Source organism: Anarrhichthys ocellatus, unplaced genomic scaffold (genome assembly GCF_004355925.1).
Source record: "Anarrhichthys ocellatus isolate YVR2014 unplaced genomic scaffold, GSC_Weel_1.0 scaffold20, whole genome shotgun sequence".
NCBI classification, from domain to species: domain Eukaryota; kingdom Metazoa; phylum Chordata; class Actinopteri; order Perciformes; family Anarhichadidae; genus Anarrhichthys; species Anarrhichthys ocellatus.
This window is the reverse complement of record NW_022280050.1, coordinates 3,087,773-3,115,272: the sequence shown is the minus strand read 5'-3', so window position 1 is coordinate 3,115,272 and position 27,500 is coordinate 3,087,773. Positions and strand designations below refer to the sequence as shown.

Here is a 27,500-nt window from a genome sequence, read left to right as displayed (position 1 = left end):
AGCGTATGGTACACTGTATTGTGATCAATTGGAAAACTGTGGCATTAGTAGTGTTGATAGTAGTAGTAGTAGTTAGTAATAGTAGCATGTTAATAATAAGACCAGTGCAGTTGCATTGCAACTATATTAAGGTTATAAAGAGGTAGTTGTGCAGATTTGAAGGGTAAAACTATAAAAAAAAATCTTAATTCGTAGCCTCGGGGCTTAAATCTCTCTTTCTTCCTATTGGCTGGGGTTTGTATTATTCATTCATTTATATTTTGCAGCGCTGTATCTTAGAAATTGTTAACTACATCTCTGTTCTGAGACATGATCTCCTGAAGCTACAGGGCGTATGGGGGACCTGGATTCAGCTCTTCAGGGGTCACATGTGACAGGATGCTCTTGAGCAATGTATACAGCGGTCCATACACCTTATCAACACCTGTATGAGCCGGTGAAGACATGTCAGGTCTTTTTTTTGTGCAGTAACAGCAACACCTCAAGTCTAACAGGAAACTAGCAAAGGAAGAGTAGACGCTGATCAGATTTGATGGCTCATGATAAGAGTTATACATTCAGGAGAGAGTCTCTGAGTGTTCATTGGCTTAATCAAATCAAGTGAATGGATCAAGATAAACTGGTGAACCACATTTATGGACCAAGTTAACATGCAAACTATTATTCCAAGTCTTCTGTCGGGCTTCGTTCATGAGAAAGGTCTGTCGGTTTAAAGTGGTGGTAGGATTTATATCTTATAACTGTCTATGAGTGGGCTCCACACATATAAACATACAGTATGAGTTTTAAAAACACTCTTTATATTGAAGTAGAAATTAAACAATTAGTCGAGGAATTGATCAGCGATATAAAATTGATTTGCATTCAGTGATTGGTTGTTTAATTCATTTATTTAAGCAGAAATGCTAAATAACGCTCTGGGTCCAGCTTCTCACTTGTAAATATCTTGTGTTTTTTATCTTGAGTACTTTTTGAAGTGTTGGTCAAACAAATGAAGCAGTTTAAATACGTCAACTTAGGCTTTAGGAACTTGTGATGGACATTTCTCACATGACTCAATCAATGGAGAAAATAATAAACAAAAACATTTAATGACAATAATTGTTGGTTTCAGCTCTATACTGACACAAACTAACCAAAAAGAGAAATGCATGAAACTTATTTTGTCATGCATTGTGTGGCAACATGCAAGTTGGCTTTTTCATTAAGATATTATAACTATCCAAAACAAATTATTTATATATTACATATTGTTATATTATAAATGAGCTTTGCTGTGGAATTTCTATTGTAGGCACTTCTCCAAATGAAGCGTATGTTATTGTGGTTACAATGAAAACAGACATTTGGAGTCTTTACTTCGCAGGTTAAATAAATGATCAAGTGCAATAAAGTGGGTAAACTCAGCAAACTGAACTGTTAGTCTGAACAGTTGCACTTGTCGTTATAGAGGCCACAGTGAGAGGGATCTTACCCAAATGTCCTGCAACAGCAGCAGCAGCAGTGTGTGTCTCAGCGGCGTGTGTGAGCAGGATGTTCCTCTGTGATGGGGATAAACTCTCGCTGGAGTGTGAAGTTGACGTTTCACTGCTTCCCATGTTACCGAGTTCATCTGTGGCGGTCGAATAATACAATCCTGCTGTTACCGGATCCGTGCTGTTGATGGTGGGGGTACCTGCCCCGAGGGGCCCCGGCAGACCCAGCAGGAGGACCGACAGACACACACAGAGGACCTGATTCAAAAACCACGTTTCCATGATTTCCAAGACCCCCACACGGTCGCCGATAGTTTCCGTAAAGTCGAGTACAGGCCGGGGGAGTCTCCCGGGGACACCATGGGAGGAGCGCTCCGGCTAGTAGCGAAGTTTCATAAGAATTAGATAAATCCTGGTGCAGGTCCGGAGGAGATCCGCTGCTCGGACGGCGGGGAACGGAAGATAACAGAGCCGAGGCAGCAGCCTATTATCACGGCGAAGGAGCGCGGGCTCCTCCTCCTGCACACACACACACACACACACACACACACGCACGCTCACACACCATCACAAAATAGTGGCTTTATTTAACCCATAGACAATTCAACCCAGGGGCTGCTTTTGCTGCCTTCAGGTGTTGTCGGAATGTTCCACTTCAGCCCGAGGGACTTAAAGTGTTGAGACAAATCAAACAACATAGCGCGTCACTAATCTGCTCTGGATGATGAGAGCAACTCATCAGTCATTGCCATTAAACATTATACAATTAAAAATCATATCAACATCATCTCAGGTCAAGTTATATAATAATTATGACACTACCTCTTCATTATGACATGTCCTATTATTGAAACCCTATTAATACATTTTCGAGCCATTAAAATAAGATATAAGTATTTTTAACTAATTTCAAATAAATAACCATTTGTTTACCTGGTGGGAAAGGGTTTGAAAAGGCGACAAGGTCAGTGATGGATGACATTTGATTCCGCAGTATTTTAGACTTTCAAGGCAAAATAGTACCATCAATAATAAATAGTGTAAATAATGTATCCTTTCGACCCATCTCAGTGACTTGCAAGAGTAGCACATCAGCCCTTCATTATGGTGGTCTGTTATAATGGAGAATATCGACAATGTTACAATAGAGTGATGCAATCAGTGCAAAAGCCAATAATGATAGAAGTACAATAAGTGCATTTACGTTACTGGAGTACGAATCCCACTATATTTCGCTTGTGTGAACTCCAGTTGCCTGCAATGTTAAGACCACACGTGTGTTGAGTGTTTTCAGCAGAACATTTGCTGTTGCTTTCTTACCTTCATGACAAAAAGCACAAATAAGTGTTGTTGTTCAGGCCTAACCCAAAAGAGTATTTCCACATTTCCAGCCATCACCCTTAATCTAAAACTCATATTAAAGTGTAACCCGTGTGTGCGGTCCCATTCTTCAGCCAATCCATTTAAAGGTTTGTCTGCTCTGGATGGTAAGTGAGTAATCTAGAGAGCAGTTGACGAGGAAACAAGGTACTAGTATCTTTGGGCCTACAGATATGCCTGTTTGCAGGTTGCAGAGCTGATAACAAAATGCTGAGAGGAAGTGGTTTTCACAGCTTTGCTTGTTGAGCTCCTAGAACAGTGACTCTTCCAAACCGTGCAACACAAACACGTCACTCAAGATGACCTTATGTAACATACAGTCTATTCTGCAAATGACTTGTTTTTCCTTCCGTTACAACAGAGCTATTAGCCGATCAGACGCTCTTCCTCATACTCCATCAAATATATTCCTAACAAGCACTGTGCCAACAGGATGCTGTGATTTTTAATAACTGGAGGGACTCAAGTGGTTCTCATTCATGGAGAAAATGTCAATGTTGAATGATGGATTCAAACATTAATATTTTTAGTTCAGATTTAAGCTTGCATCTTTAAATACGGCACCTTTTGCATCTTTGGTACTGTGGTCCAGCATTTAAACATTTAGACAAACATTTACATTTCAGATTGGTCTGACTGTTGGTCTGTTTATTTGTACATTTTTGCTGCTTTATTTGTTGCTTTGCTTTTACCTACAGACCTTTTTGTTTTCCTGTAAAACATTTTTAAATAAGTGATGTGTACATTTTCTTCCGAGTTATTCTCACTGTCTTTGAATTAGATGCCGCCAATAAATATGATAATTTTGTCATTTCTAACCTATTGTAGGTCTGCAAGGACACGTGTGACTAACAACTACAAAAAGTAAACTAATAACCTGGGATTCATTTCAATGATCCGTAGACACGCAGAGGTGAACTGACATTTTAATGAAACCTTTGTGCCACATGTACACAAGATATTGAAGCCATATGAGCAGCATGATGTCTGGACGTCCTGGAAGTGACCCAGAGGTACAGTAATCTGACAAGATTTTTTAAACAAAGATTGTGATACTTCAAAAGTTAAAGCCATAAAGTATATTTAGACATATCATAATTTTCTGAAAAGAAGATGATCTGAGCCATAGTATGTGTGTGCAGAATGAGGCCCACAGGGTTTGAGGCAGGACATGTGGTTTCAGGCTGACAGCTTGATGCAGAGGCAGTATACTAGTGCTCAGTCAGTGGAGTGGTGGTTGCACCATCTTGTTGACCCTGATGAAAGAGGATTGGTGATGGCGGTGACGAGAGGCAAAGTCAGCATTTTCCTCTGTGAGCTGCTTGGTTTTCAGCCCGACCCCGGACAGAGAGGGGGTGACTACGATCTCGTCCCGAGGATATCCGTTCCTCCTGAAAGACGAAGAAATCGTACAGAGAAATGGGTTTCAGGGGACAGTGTGACATGGGAAATTACTAACTGAAAATCTTATCTTACATTCTATGTAATACTAGAATGAATAGATAATGACAAGTATGACATTTTACTATAGATCCAGTCTGTTTTATCAATGGTCTGGATAGGTAATTTAGCAAAAAAGTTTCTATGATGATTGACATTTAAATGTATTATTCATCCGTCACTTATTCCTATAAACTGATTGCCGATTGATCATTCTGTACCATAACAAACACAATACCTGCAAATGCTATTCAATGTTGATTTGAGCCATGTGAAAAAGCTGAATCGAGCTGCAATACCTGCAAATAAAACAAAAAACGCAACATTCATTACTAGCTGCAGAACACCACAAATAAAAGAAATTCCGTCAATATATGAAGTTGCAACAGCGCACAGAAGTGCAGCAACAGAGCGGGGAGAAACTCACAGCATCGCATCAACCACCTGTGGGACAAGTGTTCAACACTTGCAGATATTGTGCTCTGAAATGTAAATCAGACAGCTGAGGCACGCTGTACTGTGGGGAGTTTAATGAACAGGTGCTGGGTATCCCATCTAGCTATCCTAATCCACAACAGCTGCCAGCCTGCCAGGCAAAAAGACCACAAGTGAAAGTCCCACAAATGTGCCAGTGACCTAATCTAAACGCATAAAAGGGGGTAAACTGCAATCCAGAGGTCTTTAGTTGGACATAATGGGGTGATATAAATGATCTAATAACACAAAATAAATGCAGGAAGGAGTCAAGATTTAGCTCACATAAAAGGAATTACTTGCGGACCACTCCCGTTATAAAAGGCCTAACATTAAACACGTTTATGGAATTACCTTGTAATCCTGCTACAAAAATAACACCAGGCATAAAGAACATGTTTCCCTCCTTTGGCATTCCACACTGAAAAATGCTGCAGAGGTGCAGGTGGTACATGTGAAACACAAACAACTCACTCTGTCCCATGTTATGTTAATAACATCATTCCAACAACTTGGATTTTTCATTTGTAATGCAAATTATTTTTATGTGGGACTGTGCCATCCAAGTCAAGACATTTAGTCACCCTGACAGGACATCAACATGGAGCCAAGCTAAGAGCGTCTGAACAGGAAATGAACTGATGGAAATCACCTATCGGTAGTCCAGGACTTGTTTTCCCGATGTAGAAGAAGAGCAGCAAGGCAAAGACTATGTTTGCTAAGGCATAAGCCCACTGAATAACAAACATAATCACAATGGAGCTCAATGCCTGAAAGAAACAAACATAATCATTCAATTATGTAAATATTATCTGAAATCAAATTATTAGAACAAAAACAATGTAGAGCATGAAATGTGCAGCCTACCCCGATAAGAGCGGCCCAGTGGTTGCAGAGCTTTGCATGCAATGAATCCTGCATGGGTTTGATCTCAAAGCTCTGGTGCTCGACTTTACCTCCAACACCTGAGGGAGCCAATTAAAGGGTCAGGTTACAAAAAAAACAAACGGGTACAACTAAGTTGATCTCTTCTCCCATCTACTCTCGTCTAGTGTTGGATGGTTGGAGCTGATCACCTGCGCTGTGATTGTGAGGGTCAGCAGATGAATCTTGCTCAGCCTGGTTTATTTTTGAACAGCATTCGACTTGTGGTTCTTCTCCAACCGTGGGCTCCGTGTCTCCACACTGCACCTCAGCTTCCACTCCTTTCTCTCCTGAGAACATATTGCTGTTCAGGTCCAAACCAAAGCTGTCCATCAGCTTCTGCTTAGTAGTGACATTGGCCTTTGTGCCCTCGTACTGACTGCTCAGCTCTTGTATGTAGGAGGTCTTCTCAGCCCCTGCGTCAACATTTGACACAGGGGGAAAGATCTGGTCCATGTCCTTGGTGAACTCCAACAGAGTGCCTTTACCCTGCGGGCTCTCGCCTCCACTCCCATAGCTCGGAGGACTGGCCTCAATCAGAGGCCTAGAGCTCTGCCTGGATGACCCACGCTGGTTTCTTTTGACCAGGACGAGGGTCTCCCTCTTCTCTTTAGCCTGCAGCTGGAGGGTCATGGCCACACTGAAGAAGGAGTAGTCGATGAAGCTATAGGTGAGCAGGAAGTTTATGGTGACGATGGGGGCCAGCACATTGACCTGACCGATGAAGATGAAGGCCATGGTAAGCAGGCTGGTCAGAAAGATAGCTGCCACTGGAGTCTTGTTTGGGCCTGTCTGTTAAAGAGGGAGAGATAGTGTCACAATATCGCTGTCTTATAAAAAACCTAAATATCCAAAACTGGTGATTTTTAATTTCATCCGATATGATCATAAACGTAACTAATTAACCATCGGGAAAATACATCGTCACAAAGCTGAAATCAGACCTGTTTTTAATTAACTCATGACAAGTTGATGTTTCGCAGATACATAGGTTACACATGACGGTGATACTATGTAAAAAATGCATAAAGTCAACACAGCGAGGCTGGGACAAAGAAGACTGTCCCATTGTCCTGATTGAGAGACTGTAGCTTTGCAACCTTTTACCCAAATAAAAACTGTCACGTATGGACACGAAGGAGAAACAGCCATCGGCGGGGAATGATGAAATAAAACTAAACTTAAAGTTATATTCGTGCAGTATAAAAACCAAACCAGGAGAAAGTTAGCAATTATGTTAACATGTGGTTTGCTAACCAGCTTGCTTTCACTGCCCAGGTCCTGTCACACAGTTTAAGGAGCACTGCTGTGTGCCTGGCGGGCCTCCAGAGCACACAGCGGAGGTGGGCCCTGCCCGTCGCCCTTCCTGCGTTTGTTCTGAAGCTTTGATTTGGGCCAAGATGTCTAGGGCCTCATTCCAGCCCGCTGAGAGAGGTCAGACACTGCTGCTGGGGTGGACGGGGTCAGGACGTCGACGTGACTGTTTGTGTGCGTGTGTGCAGTTGTGTAGCAGCAGTGAGTCGTAACTCTTTGCTGTAATGCAGTCTGTCTGTGAAGTGAAGTCTGCACTCTATAGTTAGGCAGTCGTGTCACTGTTTCCTGTCGAGTCCACCCACCGCCATGTGCATCCAGACTACACACACGTATTAGCGGTCAGATCCATTACTTAAGTTAAGTACTAATACTGCACTGTTAAAATACTCCAGTACAAGCAAAAGTCCTGCATTGAAAATGTACGAGTATGTAAGTGCAATCAGATGTAATTCATGTATTAAAACGAATTGCTGCAGATAAAATATTATTACTCATGCATTAATGTAAAATCATGTTTTTTGATTCTGATTTACATTTTGTTGAGGTGAAGCTAATTTTGAACTATTTTCTACAGTACTAATGAGTATTTCCAATATAGATTACTCTGCTGGTTATTTTCTTGATCACTTCATTGATTCACTGTTTGTGAAAATTCAGAAAATAGTGATGAATGCCTATCACAATTACCAAGGGCCCAAAGTGATACTTTCACAATGCTTGTTTGGTCCAACTAATAGTACAAACGTCCTCACAAGCTGGAACCATCAAATGTTGTGGTGTTTTTGTGTGAAAAAGTATTCAATGATTATTAAAATACATTTTTATATGTTTTGTGTGTAAAAAAAAGAAAATATATCAAATTTTAGTAGCTAAAACTGTCAAATAATTGTAGTAGAGTAAAAAGTACAATATTTCCATCAGAATTGTAGTAGAGTAGAGGTATAAAGTGGCATGAGAATAAAATACTCAAGTACTGTCGAGTATCTCAAATTTGTACCCATGTAGAGTACTTGAGTAAATGTACTTAGTTACATTCCACCACAAAATATTAGGTCAGAATACAAATTACTGTAGGTAATCAGAGACAATATTACTATTACAAACTTCACATGACTTATGTCAATATTTACCTAAAAGTTGTTTAGTTACTGGCTAATTGTATTGTTTTTTTCTTTGTCAAATAATTTCATGGCTGCCGTTTTTATGTATAAAAGTACATACGTGTAAAAAAAAAAAAAAGTACATTTATGTAAATGAAGTCAGCATTTACTAATGTGTATGACTTGGTGTTATAATTTTAACTCTAACTCAAAGTACTAGCGTTTCACTGAGCTTTTGACGGGTTCACAATGGTTCGACAGTCTCGATCAACAGAAGCAGATGTTGCTCAGTTGTCATGGAGACAGTTGTCGACAGCTCAGAAGCCATTTATGATATAATCCAAAGTACTTTTAAGAACTTCTCATCCGTGATGGATTAAAAGTTAAGCATCCAAGTTCAGCAAAATACAGTTGAAAACTCTAAAAAAGCCAGTAAGTGCACCGATAGCGTTTGTTTGGTCAAATTAATATTCATAAACTGAATAACTTTGATGATATTGCTTTCATAGGTTTTACAGCATGCTTCTAGGACCTACTTATTTGGATCATGTCTTTACTGCCATCACATGAAGAGCTTATAATGTTTACCATCATAGGAAGGTATTATTTCATTTGGGTTGAGAGCAAATGACCATTCTGCATTCTGGTGCATAAACACACACCCTCACCACATACTCTGTGAATCTAGCTCATATTTTTCAGTATACTGTTAATGTGCAGACATCCCTCCCTTGATGGCTCCGTCCACCCACCCCTCTTCCCAGGAAGGCCAGCGCGGGAATGACCCTCTCCTGGGCGATGCACTGGAGGATCCTGGGTGCTCCGTACAGGCCGCCCATGCAGGAAGCCAGGGAGGAGATGTAGAGGCCCAGCAGAAAGAGGAAGCCCACCAAGGAGACCTGGAGGAAGAGGGAAAACAAACACAGGGTGGAAGAGGATGGGGTGTGGTTGAGCGCACACAACAGCTACACCCAGTTCAGTTCCGCTGCAGCCAGCACCTTATAAAAACAATGGGAACTAACCACTGATGGAAGTCAAGGACTGTTTTGAAAAGAGTCGATGATTGGTTAAAGCAAAATCAAATATATTAATATGAGCGCGAGTTTGGCAGTAATACTAGAGTATTTGTACACTCTAGTACACAATGTCATATACAGTAGTGACAACAGGTCTGACCGTTAACCACCACAGACTGGAGTGCTGTGGAGCTGCACACAAATATGAATTGTGAGATACACTTCGTTTTGAATAACGCTTTGAAGCAATATTATGGAAAAGTATACATCAAATGAAGGTTAAGTGGACTGCGAGTTAGTATTTTTCTGACATGGGACACACGTGTCTGTGAAAGTGCAATTACATGCTGAAGACCATGAGCTGGGTAATAGGACAGACACAGTAGTTTTCATATACTTGAACCTGAGAATGATCTAATTTAGGAATATTTCTACTTTCATTTATATTAAAAAAATCAAAAAAAAAAAAATCAGCAATGGTTCCTACATCTCAAGACTGAAACAAACAGGCAGTCAGAACCTGAACTAACCACACCACATCAACAAAGTGAGCCATGATGGGGAATCCCCTCACCTCAACCCTTTCTGTTGAGAGGGCCGCTCTAACAGGGCAGGATGGAAACAGAGACAGACGGGAGTTTACCTTTTCTGCTATCAAGAAGTCATAGCGCAGAGCTTCTCTGGTGCAGATGGCCCCCAGAAGGAAGACAAAGACCAGATACAGGAACCACCTGTGGGTCACCAACAGCACACCACAAGGGATTATTACCAACTGCTGCTTTATCATTATTAATAGGGGAATGTGTCACCATAGTTCTACAAGTGAGTGTCTGATGCAGGGAATGTTTGTTTTCTCCAATGAAGGTGGAAAAGGTTGCCCTTTTGGTAGAAGATACCACAAAATGATCTGAGAGAACCACAAAAGTAAAATCAAAGTTGGAAAGTACTATTTTGGATGATTCATACCTTGAGGGAGAGACCCCAAATAATTATATGTGAAAACTATCTTTGTAGCATGACAGACAGAACTTTGTAAGAATTACATTTTTGACATGTTGGTACAACAACCTAATTTTACAAGTGTGCTCAGTCTGTATGATCTTATAGTATTTCCGTGTGTGTTGTCTTTATTGTACTTTTACTGTAGTTGTTGTCCCGTGTATTGTATTGTGTAGTTTTACCATGTGGCGTTTTCTCATTTTACAATATTGTTGAGTGTGTGTGTTTGCTGGGATATCGTCATACGAGGTGAAGACAGCTGCCAGCGTTCCCACAGGGATGTTGTGTTCAGGCCGCTGAAGGTCTGAGCTCATGTTGAAGCCTGCCATAACCCCTACACACACACACACACACACACACACACGCACACACACACGCGCGCGTGCACACACACACACACACGCACACGCACACGCACACACACACACACACACACAAAAGGGCAGATAAGGTGCTCTTAATTCTTACTGCACATGTGCCATGCAAACAGAGAGTGTTAGTTGTGTTTTTTCCACACAACATTAGATCCAAAAAGAGACGACGGGGGCCACCTCACCTGTAGCAGCTGGGAAGAAGACCCCAAAGACCGTGAAGAAGGTTTCTCCCAGGGTGTAATCTGGCATTGTGTTGCTGCTGAGCAGGCCGGCTGAATAACCAATGAAGCCATTTTCTGAGAGAGGAGACGACGACAACAACAACACCAAGCACATTAGTTCTGAACCTTATGCCAGGATTACCGGCATTATTTCACTGAGTAAATCTGTCATAAGTTTTGCTTCGTTTATAAAATCAACTTCTACTCCAAAAGGCTATAATGCTCGACTGCAGGCCGCTTGCTGAGTTTTTGCACCACATTTCCTGGAGATGTTGAGACTGACTGGATATGTAAACACATCAAGTCTGCACCAGGGGACTTTTTTCCGTGGAAATACTGTACCTCCAGTACCAGACACCTATACTATAGGTTTGAAACATTGCATCAGTTATAGAGGTTTTCATTCTTCCAAAAAAAAAAAAAAACACAACAATACAGGGTACATGGCTAAAGGATGCTGGTGGCCAAAAAAAATGACCTAAATAAAAAGTAGGAGACTGCAGCGTAACGTCATGATAGCAAGTTCAGTCTAGGTCCGGTTGTTGAACGTGCAGGGGGAGAGATTGTTCTGCATTGGTAAAGGGCTATTTAAACAACACAGTCTGAAGGACAGGCCTATGCTACAACAACGGACATTTCCCCCCCCTTGGTTATCTTGCGATGGGAAAGAATGTGTTCTCTCAGATTAATGACATGTTTATCCAAAAGGAAGTCACCACCCTTTTCAGAAGCTCGGTAGCTTCCAAGTTTGAGCAAGGAATGAGAGTGAGCGAGAGAGGGAGACAGTGTGAGAGAAAAGAGAGTGAGTGAGGATACGATTTTTTATTTTTTTTTCTCTCTCCTTTTGTTTTTGACAAAAGCCCAAACCATGAAGGCTGGATTGACAAGTTACTCCAAAGTATGTTCTCCAGGATGGGAACTTAGGGAGGCTGAAAAAACTGACATCAGATTGGATTAAGTGCCCAAACTTTCGTTCACTTTGTGACCCTGCGAGACCGCAGTCTGTCCAAACAATCAGAATATAACAGAACCAGGGCAGTCAGTGTCCATGTCTGCACCATGGGCTCCCCACCCATATTAAAACATGCCCTCCAGCATCCAACCATGCCTCACTCTCTGTGCTCAATTCAGGTCGTTTGAAAACTTTTTCTGTGAACACTACTTGGATACACTGCCCGAGTATTTGATCTCAAGAACTGTGAAAACTTTTGTGCAAGTTTTCCATACTCTGGTGGAATTGCATATTCACATTCATCATACCACGCTCCTATATAAAAAGGAATGGTCAGATTTACTTGATTGGGAGCCCCGAGGCTAAAATTTGCTGATAAGCCCAATTTTCTTTCAAGTACAAGTGCACACAGCGGACTGTATTTTGGACAGCGAGCCACGAACATTTTTATTTGTATGCAAGTTACAATACAAACTTTGTACAGTGCTGAACATCGGCATGTTAAAAGTGTAATTGTGGGCACGTTAGCGCGCAGATGTTAACATGAAGCTCAAAGCACTGCTGTGCAGCCTGACTCATGCAAGCATGGTTGTAAACTCAATCTCGTTGAGTAAAAACCAGCTATCATCAAGCTACAGTGGTTAGTTATACGATGGATGGGTCTTAATATGATATCTCATATCATATGACTTGTTGAAATCAACTGTAAAGTGAAGTGGGTAGACCTTACTATGTAAAACAAGGCCTACAGAGCAAACAATATTTTAGATAAAGATGTGTCAAAGCATTCATATTACAGTGTTGTATTGTCTGAAGAACAAGTTTATCGGCAGAGTGGCGTTCCTTTATGAACTCAGCATTCCTCTGATGCAGACTGGAATGTGTAGTCAGATTACATGAGGGTCTCAGGCCTCTCCCCCAGTCTGACTGACCTCTTACTCTCCCACACTAACCAGTATGAACTGCAGTGCACGGAGAACAGGGCAGGCTGTGATGTTACAGAGGTGGGGAAGGTCCAACTGGGATGATTGAGAACTATATATTATAGTGTGGATCACAGGAAGAGATGATGTAGCGGTCTCTGGAGCAGCAGGCCTCAGATCTCAGTTCCGGCCTTCCCTTTTTGTCATTTTCCAAAAATGTGGGTGAGTCTGGTTAACACCCTAAACCCCAGACCCAAGCAGCAGATTATGGCGTCCTGTTCTGTGGGGAATAGGCTTATATTAAAGGGATTGTGTAGGAGTGTCAGATTGTTTTTTATCTGTGCACCACAACCAGAAGTCTTTGCGGTTGAATTGTTTGGCTGAAGAGACAATATGCTGGCAGTGTGACTGACCAAACTAAATAATTTACCACACAAAGACATGAAGTCCTCCCACCAGGGAAGATAAAGCACCATTCTGAGCTGTCTTACATGTTGCAGCTTCGCAGATTTGAAATGATACTTTTCACAGTACTGCAGGAAGGACACGTCACAATCAGTCACTTGACAGATCCTTAAGGCTGGGGACAGCTAAGTGCGTCTACAGGTGAGAGTTCATCTACACATGTAAAAACACCCTAAATCCTTCAACTCTTAATGCTGACATAGAGTCGTCAGCAGCGCATTGTAGACATTAAGATAGTGGCTGAGAGTGTGTTTTGACAGAATAAGGCAGAGGTCAACTAGATAAATAGATCACAAATTCCAAAGCTTTTTGGATTTTAACTGTAGATCCAAAAACCCCAGTAATTCAGTCTTACCCTTCAAATATCTTTGTTGTTGGGGTTCAAACGCCAGTGAAACTACATCAAGATCAGGAGAATCTAATCACTGAAACCTAGCATAATAAAACAAATAATTATTATTATTATTATAATAAAACACATATCGATTTTTGCAATAAATACAAAATGAATTAGACTAGGAATGCAACTAACAATTATTTTCTTGATTTTTGTGTAGTTTATAATAAAACTGTAAAAGAAATGCTCAAGATGAGCTCTTCAAACATCTCATCTTTGTCAGACTCAACCCCAACACCCAAAGTTTTTCAGTTTACAATGAATATATATAAAACAGAGACAAGCAGCATGTATGGCCTTTTGGCGTGAAAAACACTTGAAACCATTAATCTATCAATTGACAAATCATTAACTCAAAATTTTGCCATTTCAGATCATGAATACTGACAGTTCAATGTCCTGTTTTCTATTAGACACCAAGCAAACCGACAGCAAGCCAATATCCCATTATAGCTTCCATATAGTAGGCTATGTCACTTGGCTGACCTGACATAATTAGTTTCCGAAAGTGTACATAGGGGATGTGATATCAAACTTTGTCCACATTCTTTTTGCCGGTGGCTCCTTTCCTTCAGGATGTGCCTCGGTGTTCACTCGGTGCAGGCTAATCTGGGCTGTTTCAACAAGCTAGTGGACCTGCTGGTCCTCCGCCAACCATGAGGTCACCACCACAACACACACAGAAGCTCCTAATTGGAAAAAGCTGGAGTAGCCATTATGGGTGGTTCTCCAACAATTCTTCAGACCTGCAAAGTGGCCTCTGCCTACTGTAATATGAAGAAGGTTGGGAGTGGTGGACAAGTACAGGTTAGGGCAAGGTGGAATTAGAGTCGGTTTTGGGTTTTTTGACACTGGGGTGGGAGAAGTTGTAAAGCTTAATCTTGCAAAAAACTAGCCACAGCTGGACACAGGCACTATGAGTTCCTGCTGGTTTGCTGGGAAAAAGCAAAAAATAGGGCATTAGACTATGTGATCTACTGAATATGCATTTCTTATAGTGTACATGTTAAATGTTTTTTTTCTGTTTATGCAAGATGTAAGGTATTTTGTCCCTTTTATGTCCTGTTCACATAAAGACTGGAACACTTTTCTCCTCCCACTAGACAGGACGTGGACAATCAGTGAGAACAGGAAATGTGGGAAAGGACTTCCTGACTGCCAGCAAAAGAATACAATCTACTCAAAAACGGCAACAATTCCTCACCACAAAATGAAAAAAAAAAATCTTCTCAGTAAACACACTGCCAGTCTCAGACTTGGCTTAAGCCATGAGAAAACAGCATTTTACAGAAGTTTCTACCCAACCTAACCACGAGGGCAAAGAAAAAAGAAACTAACAAAAATTGGTAAAGTTTGTATCAAAAGGGTTGTTAGTCAGACACCAGCCTCATCATGGAGAGGTGGAGGTCGAGCCTCAGTAGAATGCGAGAGCAATACTAACAATAATAAGTAGTACTACAGCTACATCTACTGGCCTGATCGGGTCACAGATATTCACCACTCAAGTCTGTAGTTACCAAACCGTCTCAGTCCTTTCATTTTTATCAAGCAGCAACAATGGTGTGGAATCGACGAACAAAAGAAGCTCAGGTATACGCAGGTTTAGCAAGTATAATGCTTCACTCAGATATGCTTTTTCATATGTTGGATTTTAATTACGAGTATGCTGCTTTTCTTTTCTTCCCCGTCAACAATCTGGTCATTTTGATTTTCTGAATAAATCTTGCTAACCTGAATGTTGATAGCCTTTCTGGCATCGAAGCCCTCTTGTTCATTAATCGTTTCCTAAAAAACAATCCACTTTGTTAGTTACCCTTTTTACATTTGGTTATGGCAGGAAAAGCACAGGTGGAACTAATATTATAATGTTAACGAGGGCTGCAGTCCAGCATTTACTGCAATGCATTGCAGCAATTTATTAGTTACACCTGTGTTCGACAAGTCAAATTGTGGGTTGTGTCGAAGTTGATTGTCTGTCATACTTCGAAATTCTGGCTAGTGTAGTCACGCTTCAAAATCCTAAAAGTGGTGTTCATTTGTGAAGATTATGTTGCAGAACAATAAATGTAGGCATCATAAATTTGTGTTTGCCACAGATTCCAAAATGCAATGTAAAAATCCCAATGGCGTTTTGTCGAGGGGACCGGTGCGATGCATTTACAGAACGTCCGTGAAACAAATTATTTCCAGAGAGTTCACATCTTTACACTTTGTAGCTCACCTGGTTTCCACACAAGGCAGCAGAAATTTCACAGGACGTTGTTTTTCTAACGTTCACAGAATGTTTGAGGAAAGTTGTTTTATTAATGTTTACAGAGTGCTTATGGGATTGCCAGGCTTTGTTTTAAGAATTTCCGTGGGACGTTGTTTATCCTATCATTCGTGGGAAATTCGCGGGACGTTGTTTTACCAACATTCACAGAATGTCTGAAGCGGATTGTTGCAACGTTTCCAGAGAGTTCCCATTTTTATTATTTGTAGTTTACCTGGTTTCCACGCAAAGCAGCAGAAATGACTGACTATGCGGCCAGTTATATTTTACGTCAGCTCTCAACCCAAAAACGTATCCTCTCAATATAGTTTGTCCATCTTGTGGAGGCAGCAGTGACCCTTTCTCTGCAACTTCTTCCAACTCCTGGCGGTGGATCTGCAGTATCAAATCAGTCTCTCCAAGGCAGTCCTAACCCTTCATATACAGTATATTCATGACCCCAAGCCCTACCTGGATCGAGGTGCGTGAAGGTGCCAATGACAAAGTCCAGCGTGGAGACAGCCAGCACAGCCAGCAGCAGCAGCTGGAGTCGGACGATCCACTTTACACCGGCCAGGTTGATTCCAAGCAGTGCCAGCAGCACCGCTGCAGACATGCCACGCACCGCCCACTGGCTCTGCAGGCCGAGCAGCTCCGCCACCGACTCGGAGAAACCTGTGATGTACATGGCTCCAGCTACGCACTGCAAGGTGGGAGGCAGCATGAGAGGGGAGACAACAGAAGAAAATGTAAAGGCAACGCGTGGAATCAACCACTGAAGTCTAATTGAAAGTCTGGATCTGTTACTCACCTGTCCAAACACATAAAGCAGGCCCACTGTGCCCCCGACCCTGCCACCCAGGACGATGGAGATCATGGAGTAGATTCCTCCACTGCCGACACCGCAGTGATCGCACACTCCAATCCCCGACATCACCGTCACTAAAGCAACCAGCACAACCAAGGAGACGAGGAACATCCCGAGCAGCACGCCTGTGTTCCCCTGCAGGATGATGATGAGACGAGATGACACAAAATACTTAATCTCCTATGCAAGTGTGTGTACATCGGCAGCATGTAACTCATCTAAAACTGTAAATAGCATATTTTATTATAACATTTTTACTCCAATCTTAATGTTTTTTTACTTGCTGCTTCGAATCCCCAAAATTCTATCCGATTCTATTCTATTTGGTGAAACCAGGCACATTAAACCAGAGAAAACATACACCGTTTTAAACAAGTGATAAGGAAGCAAGTGATTAGATGCTTCTCACTTTTACTCAAGAAACCCCGTCTCCCACATGCCAAACTATGTTTTAGCTGTCAAGTTATACCCAAACGAGTTTAGCAATTAAGATCACAGGGTCTTTGTAGCCGTGTACCGTGATGACACATGCCCATTAAATTGTTTGGGAGCAACTGACAGGGTGACACATGCTTAGTGATGGTTGCAGATAAAAATAAAAATTAAACACTTCAACAGAACTTGAAAGAGATTGTGTGTGTGAAGCACACCAGCCATGGCCAGACATGTAGCTATAAAAAGGGAAAATAAACATAATATAAAGTAATTTCCGTGTCATTAATTTGCAGTCATAGAACCAGTCATACATGGATGTTTGACATTATCCATATATAAAGCACCAGTTTGCAAATGGTGTACAGTGCCCCATCACTTCAACTTGTATCATAAATGATATAGGCCATGTCAGCTCATACATGGTCCGCACTATAATGACACGGGTCTCAATGATAGAGAGTTTGCTTTATTGGTGAGTTGGTGGGTTGTGCGCATAGACTGTAGTTTGTGTGCCGATGGGAACCTCCAACACCCGAACATTGTAAATTCTGATTAGGAAATGCAAAAACAAATCTCCGTTAGCGCGGGCAATCACTTTGGGAAGACAATATAACAATCGGAGGAGCTGTGGTTGCTCCATTTGACAAAAACGTCCCACATTTGACCAAGTCGTATTCAAACAAAGTCATTTGAACCTCAGGCCAAAGATTTTTTACAGCGATTAGATGACCAAGAGGATCTCCATCACTGGATAAAGCTCTAGGAACAATAAGCTAATACACGTGAAAGAGAAAGCAACAGAGTGCATACTGACCACCAGGTAACCGGTGCGTAAGAACAGCACCACACCAAAGATGTTGATCATGCAGGTGGTGAAAACTCCATCCCAGGTACCAAAGAGCATCGGCTCCCACACGAACAGTTTGATCCTCCACCACGGCCGGCGAGACTGCTGGAAGCCCTGATCAAAGACACACAACAGTTTAAAGTACTGGCTGATATTTCGACACCAACAAGTCATTATCACGCCTTCATTTTGAGGAGCAAACAGCATACCTGTGCATCTTCATGAAACAAATCATGGACATGTGTGGTCATGTTGGTGTCAGCAACTCTCCCCTTCAACAGTGCTGCCACGTCTCCCTTCTGGTCACAGGTGTGCACAGTCCAACCAATTGGCAGGGTTTCCATTACAACCTACAAATGTAAACAGTAGTGTTACACTTCCACAGGTGGGCCTATTTGCTCAGAGTTGATCATTGAATGTAAAAGCAACATGAAGAAATTCTGTTTAGGATTTGAAAATCATCAGCAAAGTGACCACATTTCAGGATTAGATGAGTTTGTGTTGACACGGAGAGTTTTGGTTCCGCCTATCCCGGTTAAACAGCAACAGGTGCAGCATGAGGACACCCGGATGCAGCAGGGTGCGCTCCTAAAGCTGCAGCTGCACAGACGTCATTAACGAGCCAGGTTACTATATAGCTGCTAGCTCAATCAATAAATCAGTCGAGACAGGCAGCATACACTAATTAGCATCAAACAACAATGTACAGATTTTTACATAATTATTTAGCTATAAATCAACTGTTTTGTCACTCTCCTGTTAAAAAAAGTTGGTAACTAGTTTGCAAACTTTTCAATTTGATGTTTCCAGGTGGCAAAAGTAAATATGCTCCAGTAACACCTCTGACTTACTGACGTTCACTCTTAAATGAGGCAATAAGCAAAACGGCACCTTAACTAAATTCTACTTATCATTGTATTATTTTTTTTCATTCCTAAATTAACAAAACTAATTGGCAAAAAAAAGTAACCTAGCAGGCTCAACTCAACAGTTAGCGAGCGTTAAACCTACCTTTCACAGAGTCCCGTGTCATTCCATGTTGAGAATTTAAATAAATAAAGAGGAATAGTCGGCTATGAAAAGGACAAATCAGTTCATTGTTCCTCAAAATGACTCCAGTCAGCATGAAGATCACTCCCGGCTCCTCCTGCGGTTGACAGCATGTGCTACGAACACGTCCGCAGCCCGCAGGTAGCACACGACCTCCCAGGGTGTGTTGCTGCTTTGCTCCAGGATCCTGTTAGCTTTGGCAAGCCCTTCGATATGTTGACTAATCATTAAAGCTGAGAAATGCACCTACCACTCTTGTCTTTTTATTTGTGGAATTATTTATTATGAGACTCCAGCTTTTGGGAAAGAAGATTGTTTTGCGCCATAAGGCTGTTTGTAGGCCTAGGATGTTTTCTGACTATCTCTGCAAGTCTACAATCATGAATAACAGACAACAAATCCTGAACGTATATTTGTGGATTAACACATCAGAAAATATATCTAGAAAGTGTAGTAGAGTGATAGAAATGTCTTTGGATGTAACCAGCAGCATATCTGGGGATTTGACTTTATAATCCAGTCTCTAGTTCCATCTTCTATGTGAGGATTTGCTGCTTTTCTCCGTCATACCTAAAATATTGAAAAATAACTGCTGAGCATCGTGTACAATTTGGACTTTTGTATCTCAACTGTTGCCCCAGAACAAGTAAGAATGCAATGTACCGTAAATTGCACCCTGAATGGCACCAGCAGCTGCATATGAAAAACAATTCAAGGTGAAATACTGTGAATTATTTTATTTATAAGAACATGACACACAACAATCAAAACAACAATTTAATAAGATTGTTTACAAATCATAATATATTGCAAAAAATCTAATCAATATGGGTTACTTGACTGAAAATAATCAGCTACGATTAAAGCTGCACATTATTCATAAAACAAGTTCACTCGACCCGACAAGTTAGAGACCATGCAAATAAAGCTTAAGCTCAACCTTACAGTGAAGCAGAACGGCTTCCTCGTCACGTCCTTTAAAAGTATGAAAACGCCAAAAGTCAAAAGGAGGAGATTCCCGTCGGCAGTTGAAAGATCTTGACACAAACGACTTTTAAAGCGATAAATGAGGGTAGCTATAGTGACTGCATATGATATATAACTGTACATATCAGTGCCTTAAATGACATGTTTCAAAAATAGTTTTTATCAAAAAATTCAATAATTCAGATCTTTTTACACAAAACATTTTTCTCGAGCTTATCCAAGGACACTTATGGCCAGGTTACTGACAATAGTTCATTAAAAAAAAAAAGAGGAAAGAATACCACAGTACTGCTGAGACAACTCATGAACCTCTCCCGTCAGTACTGCATTTGAAATTACTTAATTGAATTTAAAACGTCTCAATGAACAATTCATGGGATACAATTTACCCGAGCAGATGGACTCATCTGCACTGTGCTTTCAAACGGGTAGCTGGTAAAATATCTCAACCACAACACTTATGTTGTGTTATACTCCACCCAACAGTCGTAACTGACATGACTTCAAGCCGACCACAGCTGTTGAGGTGAAATACTTGATAATAATAATGAAAAAGATCAATTTCAGGTTGAGTATTACTTTAAAACCAAATGAACGTTTTCTTGGGGTGTTGGATTTATACAGTAAATCCCATCATAATGCACAATCAACTGCATTAACTTACAAAAAAATAAAATAACCGATATTCACGTCATCAATGAAAATGTAAAAGTGTAAATTGTCTTCTGATAACAGAGGTGATATATAAATACATATACACAAACATCAGAGAGTGAACTGGATTCATTGAGTGTAATAAATGCTGGGAAACTAATTCATGTGCCTTCCGCCGTCTCTCGCACAAGCCCGGTCTCTCTGTCGACACAAAAGACCCAAGAGTTCTCCTCGGGACATAAAAATATGTAACGTATTTACAGCAGGATATCGTCTGTACATTCTAGTGGGAATGTTCGATGAGGAGGAAAAAAATAAAGCATTTGATGATTAACGTGGGTGCTGTCTGTCCCTGATTGTCCGGAGAAGTGTAACAAGAGGGAGTTTATCCAACCCAATTTAACGGCGTGTATAAAAACAGTGTTTAACACGATAGCACCTAAAACATGACACATACATGTGCACACGGAACACGGTCCACAGCGTGATGAAGCCCAGATGAGACCTTACACGTACGCATTTTTTTTTTTTTTTTGAACAAGGCCTGGACAGATGTGGCTTAATCTAGTGATCAAAACGTCTGCAACATGATTCTGTGCTCACACGCGGCACAGTCAACGAAAAACGCTTCTTCCTTCCAACCCCAGATAATAGTTTGAGAAATTAAACTCTGTGCTGTTTCTGCTCAAAATTCAAAAAATAATAAAATACGATGAGGGCAAAATTAAATAACGCTCCGAGACTTCAACATATTACAGACTGAACAGATGGATAGCTTATGTGTTTGTTGTTGTTGTGCAAGTGGAATTAGTAGCCTTGGAGCACTGACGAAGAAGAAACACAAACAGGAATGAGTAAAGGAAAGCCTGGAATATAAAAAAAGAAAAAGAAAAGAAAGAAAGGCACATTTGCAAAACTAATTAAAGTGGAAAAACCAAGTCTTTCATAATATAGCCTGAATAAAACTTTGAGTTTCAATCAATACAAGTGGGTCTAATCACATCGTTGTTTCCCCCAAAAAACCTTCAAGGAAGAACAATCACAAGTACTAGAAAGCTGCAGCTACTGGAGCGACATCACAAGTGACGTCTGCAACTCTCAAATAACCCAAATCTGAGAGTACACACGACAGTCCCCGTAGCGAAAGGTTGTGCAAATTGTGCAAAAATTAAGCACAATCCTCATAGGTAATTTCATTACAACTCACTTATACTGCTGAAGGAAAAAATAATGACTTGGCAACCATTACATGAATGCAGCTATTTGATACACAAACCCTAAATTGTATTTTCTGCCGACGCTGCACTGGAGAGTCACTAAAGTACGGGCCAAGAAATTCATCAACAAAAGGGAATACATTAAATTAATTAATTTAGAATTTTGGAGAAGTATTAAATTATTTTTTTTGGCCATCACACCAATTAGGCCGAATCTGTACATGGAAAATAGAGTAGATTCCATGTGAGAGGAATACAATCATTCCCTACAGATACCATGTGCACACGCTAATCTCAGGTGACCGTAAAGTGACTTAAAGTGAAGAATCCGTTATGATCTAATCATAGCAGACAATTTAACAGGAGTGACAACGCTGGAATAAGAGGAGTGGACTTAAATATAAGCAGATAAACAGCCAGGGGAGGTAGCTACAGTAAGAACAAAAAGGCATATATATATATATATTTAATGCAATATTTCAATATATATATATATATATATATATATACACACATACATATATACATAGGGCCTTTCAATAAGTGGAAATATTGCATTAAGTAGCAAGAGTGACTTGATCATTTTTGTGCCAGGCAAACTGATTGAGAAAACATTAACTTGTGTGGCAACGCTATGAGAGAATACGTCACGTTACCTTTGGTCGCTTAATCTCTCAACGTGTACATTCTGGGGCAAGAAATATATCCATGCACAGCTACAAGTGTTTGTTTTAGGGGGAATGCTAATTATGATGATATATATTTTCAGTATTTCCATTTTATGAAGATGCGATTAACGAAAAAATTAAATGAAATCACACGAAATGCTTTGTGAAAGAGCACATAGTCTATAGGGACTTGTTTTTGGCAAAACAGGAAACATGAGATAAAGTGCCGCTGAAATTATTAACAGAAATGAATTCCTCGCCCGCTCCCCTTCAGCCAAAGGTTTCACTGGATGAAACATCCGGGGAGGAGTTCAGTTGAGACCTGGTCTCAGTGACTCGGACTGTGGGGAACTCCGGGAAGTCCGTGCTGTGTCCTCGGAGACTCAATTGTCCGTTGGCAACGGTAAACAGCGAGGAGGATCCAGATCTTGACGCCTGGAAATGAGATTTGAAGTTCTGATCAAAGGAGCTTATTTGAAACGTCTGCAGGATGCCTTGTGAAGAGTCTGTCTTTTTGGAGGGCGAGACCTGCTCCAGGAAGTCCTCCTCGGCCGGGGACACGGCAGAGGGAGGCGTGGTCTCGTCACCTGAAAACGAAAATGAGTGCTGGGAGTCCCCGACCAGCAGTCCAAAGTTGGGTTTCTCTAAAGGGGACCTCAGCGGAGAGCTCATCCCTGATTTGAACCTGCTGGGGGAAGGAAACTGTTTCTCGGTGGAGAACAGAGGTTGTCCGGCCAAGGTGGGGTTTTCGGAGACCAGGCTGAGGCTCTGGCTGGTCAGGTAGCTGTCGTTCTGGCTGGTCCTCTCCAACGCCTGCTGGAGGAACTTGGAGTACTCTTGCAAGAGGCTGACCTTCTCGGTAGCCGGCTGAGCCTGGGCGCTGGAGGCTCCGAGACTCTCCACGGGGCTGCTGTCCGACACGTCGGAGGAGTTTATGGATATGCTCGACGTCACCTCGGTGTCGGCCACGCTGAAAGAAATGTCCGACTGCCCGTTGGCTTTGTTGGAGTAGTGATCCAACAGCGTCTGGAGAACCTCGTCCGGCAACACACTCTTGTCGTGCGTCGCTTTAATCTCCGCGCTGACGGGCTGCGGCTCCAGAATGGTGGCGGGGACGGTCTCGTCAATGACCGTCGACACTACGGTTGGCGTGACAGGCGGCTGAGAAGAAATGCTGCTCGCGTTCAGGCCGTAATCCCGACTATTGTTGGCCATCGCGGCCTGAAGGTACCGCTTCTTTTTGAGAAACTGCATGGCGTCGTCGTAGTTTGTGCTGCTAGCTGCCGGCTTCGTCGGTCCTCCTTGAAGAGTTTCGACTGGCTCGAGGTCAGCGGTGCTCTCCACTTCTAAAAGGCCCTGCTTGTCCACGATTTCAAAGGTGTACTGCGTGACCTTCGTAGTTTCCTCAAAGGAAGACAGAGTGGACAGGCAGGGAAGAGTTTGTTCACCGGACTGCTTGAGACTCCTCTTGGGGACCTTCTTCAGGACTAGCTTGGGAGGAGTCGTGTCTTCTGACGACACGTCGCCCTCCTGGTGTGGAATAGCCGTTTCTTCAGGAAGTTCCCCGGAGTACTCTGCGATCACGTACTCGTGTTTGACTTTGGAGGACACGGCATAGAGAGCTAGACCTTCAAGTTTATTCTGTCCCTGCTCCTCCTTCTCCTCTGTCTCCAGGACAGTGACAACGGTGTGCCCATCAGAAGCTCCCGAACTCTTGTCTGCACACTTCTGCCGCTTTTTCTTGGGCAGTGAACACTCTTTGGCAAGAAACGGGAGGCCCAAAGAATCTGCTTCACGCAAAGGCCCAACTTTACCCGCTGCCTTGTTGGTCTTTCTCTCTCTGTTCTCGTGACACATTCGCCTGTGCTTTAAAACCCGGTCTGTTCTGGAGAAGTACTGTGGACAGAAGACAAACACATGAGCGCCAATTCAGATTGTATTCTAATATCGGATTCACCACCGTATTCCACGCGTACCTGGTGACAGTAGTCACATTGGTACGGCTTCTCTCCACTGTGAGTCCTCTTGTGTCTCTCCATGTGGTACTTCTGGATGAACCTCATCCCACACTCATCACAGCGAAAAGGCTTCTCACCTAAACAATAAAAAGGAAGAGAGGAAAAGACTCACTTTAGAGTGAAATAGAAACAAAATAAAAGTGCGTACCAATTTGCATTTATTCTCCACTCACCAGTGTGGATCTTCTCATGTCTCTGGAGGAGATATTTCTGAATGAAGCGCATATCACACTGGCTGCACTGGAATGGTTTCTCACCTGGAAAGTAAATAGCATAGCCAGCATATAAATGACAATATAGATACTGTATTTCATATGATTCTATTAAATTTAGCATTGCCCTTCTTTTCATCCACTTTCAAGACATGATATCTAATTCCAAAGCAAGAAATGAATACAACGGCATTTCAAAACATACCGGTGTGAATGAAGACGTGCCTCTGTAGATGGTAGTTGGTTCTGAAGGCAGCATTGCAGTGAACACAGACGTGACACTTGGGGTTCTGTAAGCCCAATGAGTCATCGTCATTGATGTTGAGAATCTGCACCAGCAAAGGGAACGAAGACATATTGGTGTTTGATTCATCCTTACAGTTGTCACTAACTGTCACACAGATGCAGATCAGAACATGATTTCTGAGATCAAAATGAACTTGCACCTTTGCTGGTGAACGCTGCTTCCTCTTTTTCTTCTTGGGACAAAGCATCAGGTCCTTCACTGCTTTTTTGTCCTTCTTTATCTGGACCGGGTTCTCAGACGGCTTCAGTTCTTGCTTGATGCTCAACTGTAAAAGATAGGAAAGACATTTAATACGGCACATGGCCCACTCTAGAGCCCACTCACGCATCTGGAACGTATCAAGGTCAGGCCGGTGCAGTAGGGCAAGTAGAGGAAAATCAACCAATGTGAGGGGACCTCTTCTCCTCTACAATCTAAAGGTGATACATACGCAATTGGGAGCATTTCTGTTGCCTCTAAACGGCTCTCAACATGGCGACGGTTGAGCAAGGGGGCTCGCAGCTAACGGTGCTAACAATGCAAATAACGGCAACAGCGCTGACGGAGCTAACAGTGTTTTCCTGAAGGGGAACAGGAGGCTGGGTGCTACACTCCTCATGGCGCTGTCAGCTGTAGCCGCCGTATGAGCGCAGAGCGACGGTCGTGAGCTTAACCAGTGGAGCGCGCTCACGTGCACTAACAAACTAAAAGCACATGCGGCCGGCCCAGCTATGATGCAAGGAGAAGCAGCGACTTTATTCTCTCCTCATGTGTTTACATAGTTTGCTGCTATATTTGCTGCGATTGTGGCAAGGCCGTCTTTCAATCAGAGGGTCGGTGGTTCGAACCCCGGCTCCGCTAGTCGCATGTCGATGTGATGTGTCCTTGAGCAAGACACTTAACCCCAAAATTGCTCCCGTAGCTGTGCCTACGGTGTAGAAATCTGATAGACTCTGAATTGTAAGTCACTTTGGATAAAAGCGTCTGCTAAATGACTGTAATGTAATGTAATGTCTATATTAACGCTCTAAATATCCAATTTAGCACCTTTTAGAGGACAGCTGATGTGGTTCTAGCATCCTCTGCTCTGAGGGTGACCGATGATGTTGCCATGTTCCAGGATTCAACAAATCATTTGAAGAGTACAATGTGTTTCTTACTGACAGAGATAATGGCCAAAACTATGTAAATAACGTCAAAGTTGTAATAAACAGGAATTACGCCGCCCTAAGCCTGACTCTGTGGAGCGGTTTGGGTTATCCCCGATGTTTACACTCACAGTAATTCACATGTACTGTCTCGTTATTCTTTTGTAATGCAAAATATTTAAAAAGCGCAAACATTTCAGCTAATGCCTTTATCTCTGTGAAGGCTCCTGACCTTTTTTTTTTTTTTTTTACTCCAAGTGCAAACCAGGTACACAAAGGGAGAGAGGTGATCCCTCTCAACAACATAATATCCTTCATGTTTAAGGAGGATATTTTCAGTGATGTACTGTGTGGGAGGGAGAGGGGGGGGCAAGCTTTCCACTTCTAATATTTGTGTTATACACTTCATATCACTGTCCTTAAAATGTTTCTTTCGCATTATTTTGCAAAGCATCTGTAAACCAGCTCATGAGTGTACAGCACTAAATAAGTTGCATATATGCCGGTAGTGTTGAGGGAACTGGTGTCTCATCACAAACATTGCATGGCATGACATGAATAAGTCTCACTCTAATGACATGGACACCATAAGTACAGTATCCACACAAATGATCTTATTAATGCACGATCTACTTCTTAACTCGCATGAACTCACTGGCATATGAAGCAAGCAGGGCAACTTATTGGTGAGTTTTAGGGGGAAATGCACTCCCACCTCGCCTCCTCCCTCCTCCTCTTCTCCTCCTCTACCATTCTTTGTCATCTCCTCCTGCATCATCAGCTGCTCTGGAGGAACCAGGTCATGTGTGACCAGTGAGCTCCCGGTCAAGTCCTCGTCTTCGTCGTCATCGTCGTCATCATCATCATCATCATCATCCTCGGCCAACAGAGGGTGGTTTGCCAGTGACCGTTCCCCCAGTGTCATCACCACCAGTCCTCCTCCTCCTCCACTGCCGAGCCCAACTCTCCCTCCTCCGTCTATTCCTCCGCTGCTGCATTTCAGCAGCATGCCCTCCAACTTGTCCTCAGTGTTCATCTTACATAGAGTAGTTCTTAGGTCTGTAAAACAAAAAGAAATAGACGGATGACTGGACAACGGTGGCAAGCTAAACACCAAACATACTCACTGGAAGTTTGTTGTGTTTACTGGACGTCATGAGGAAGGAGGATGTGAAATCACACACAAGTGAAGCAACAAAAACAACTTGAGTCCAAAACATATTTCCATCGTGACTCTTGATGTGAAGATAGCAAAGTGACAAACTAGGGCGGTAAGCTAACACTTCCAAGTTACCCAGAAGCTTGTGACTTCCTTAGTTAAAATAGGGATGGTTTCTTATTATTGTAATGTGCAATGGTTATTATTGTAATGTGCAATGGTGACTTATTATTCTAATGTGCAATG

At 42.1% G+C, this 27,500-nt stretch overlaps 2 protein-coding genes across 4 annotated transcripts in view; both read right to left on the bottom strand.

The window, feature by feature from the left end:
• Nucleotides 1–3,773: 3,773 nt before the first annotated feature.
• On the bottom strand, nucleotides 3,774–19,104 carry slc12a8 (solute carrier family 12 member 8). Of its 2 annotated transcripts, none has more exons than XM_031858223.1 (14): nucleotides 18,867–19,104; nucleotides 18,065–18,205; nucleotides 17,823–17,969; nucleotides 16,517–16,708; nucleotides 16,177–16,408; nucleotides 10,679–10,792; nucleotides 10,369–10,456; nucleotides 9,767–9,854; nucleotides 8,860–9,006; nucleotides 5,846–6,485; nucleotides 5,637–5,734; nucleotides 5,422–5,539; nucleotides 4,534–4,594; nucleotides 3,774–4,246 (listed from the first exon to the last, which is right to left on the bottom strand). In XM_031858223.1, exons 2-14 carry the CDS (start codon nucleotides 18,197–18,199, stop codon nucleotides 4,078–4,080), a joined length of 2,229 nt encoding a protein of 742 aa, XP_031714083.1. In that variant the 5' UTR covers nucleotides 18,200–18,205; nucleotides 18,867–19,104; the 3' UTR covers nucleotides 3,774–4,077. The 2 variants fall into 2 exon arrangements, with proteins under 2 accessions (XP_031714083.1, XP_031714084.1); XM_031858224.1 differs by lacking the exon at nucleotides 18,867–19,104 and adding an exon at nucleotides 18,333–18,612.
• Nucleotides 19,105–22,272: 3,168 nt separating this feature from the next.
• znf148 (zinc finger protein 148) overlaps nucleotides 22,273–27,500 on the bottom strand; it is a 7,065-nt gene continuing 1,837 nt past the window's right edge. The window contains exons 2-7 of one of the 2 annotated variants that reach the window (XM_031858226.1): nucleotides 26,751–27,154; nucleotides 25,108–25,233; nucleotides 24,867–24,990; nucleotides 24,623–24,706; nucleotides 24,408–24,526; nucleotides 22,273–24,327 (exon numbers count right to left, since the gene is read on the bottom strand). In XM_031858226.1, the coding sequence (XP_031714086.1) occupies nucleotides 22,702–24,327; nucleotides 24,408–24,526; nucleotides 24,623–24,706; nucleotides 24,867–24,990; nucleotides 25,108–25,233; nucleotides 26,751–27,131 (2,460 nt within the window). In that variant the 5' untranslated portion in view covers nucleotides 27,132–27,154 and the 3' untranslated portion in view covers nucleotides 22,273–22,701. The remainder of the gene's footprint in view (nucleotides 24,328–24,407; nucleotides 24,527–24,622; nucleotides 24,707–24,866; nucleotides 24,991–25,107; nucleotides 25,234–26,750; nucleotides 27,155–27,500) is intronic. The other variant, XM_031858227.1, reaches the window with a different exon arrangement.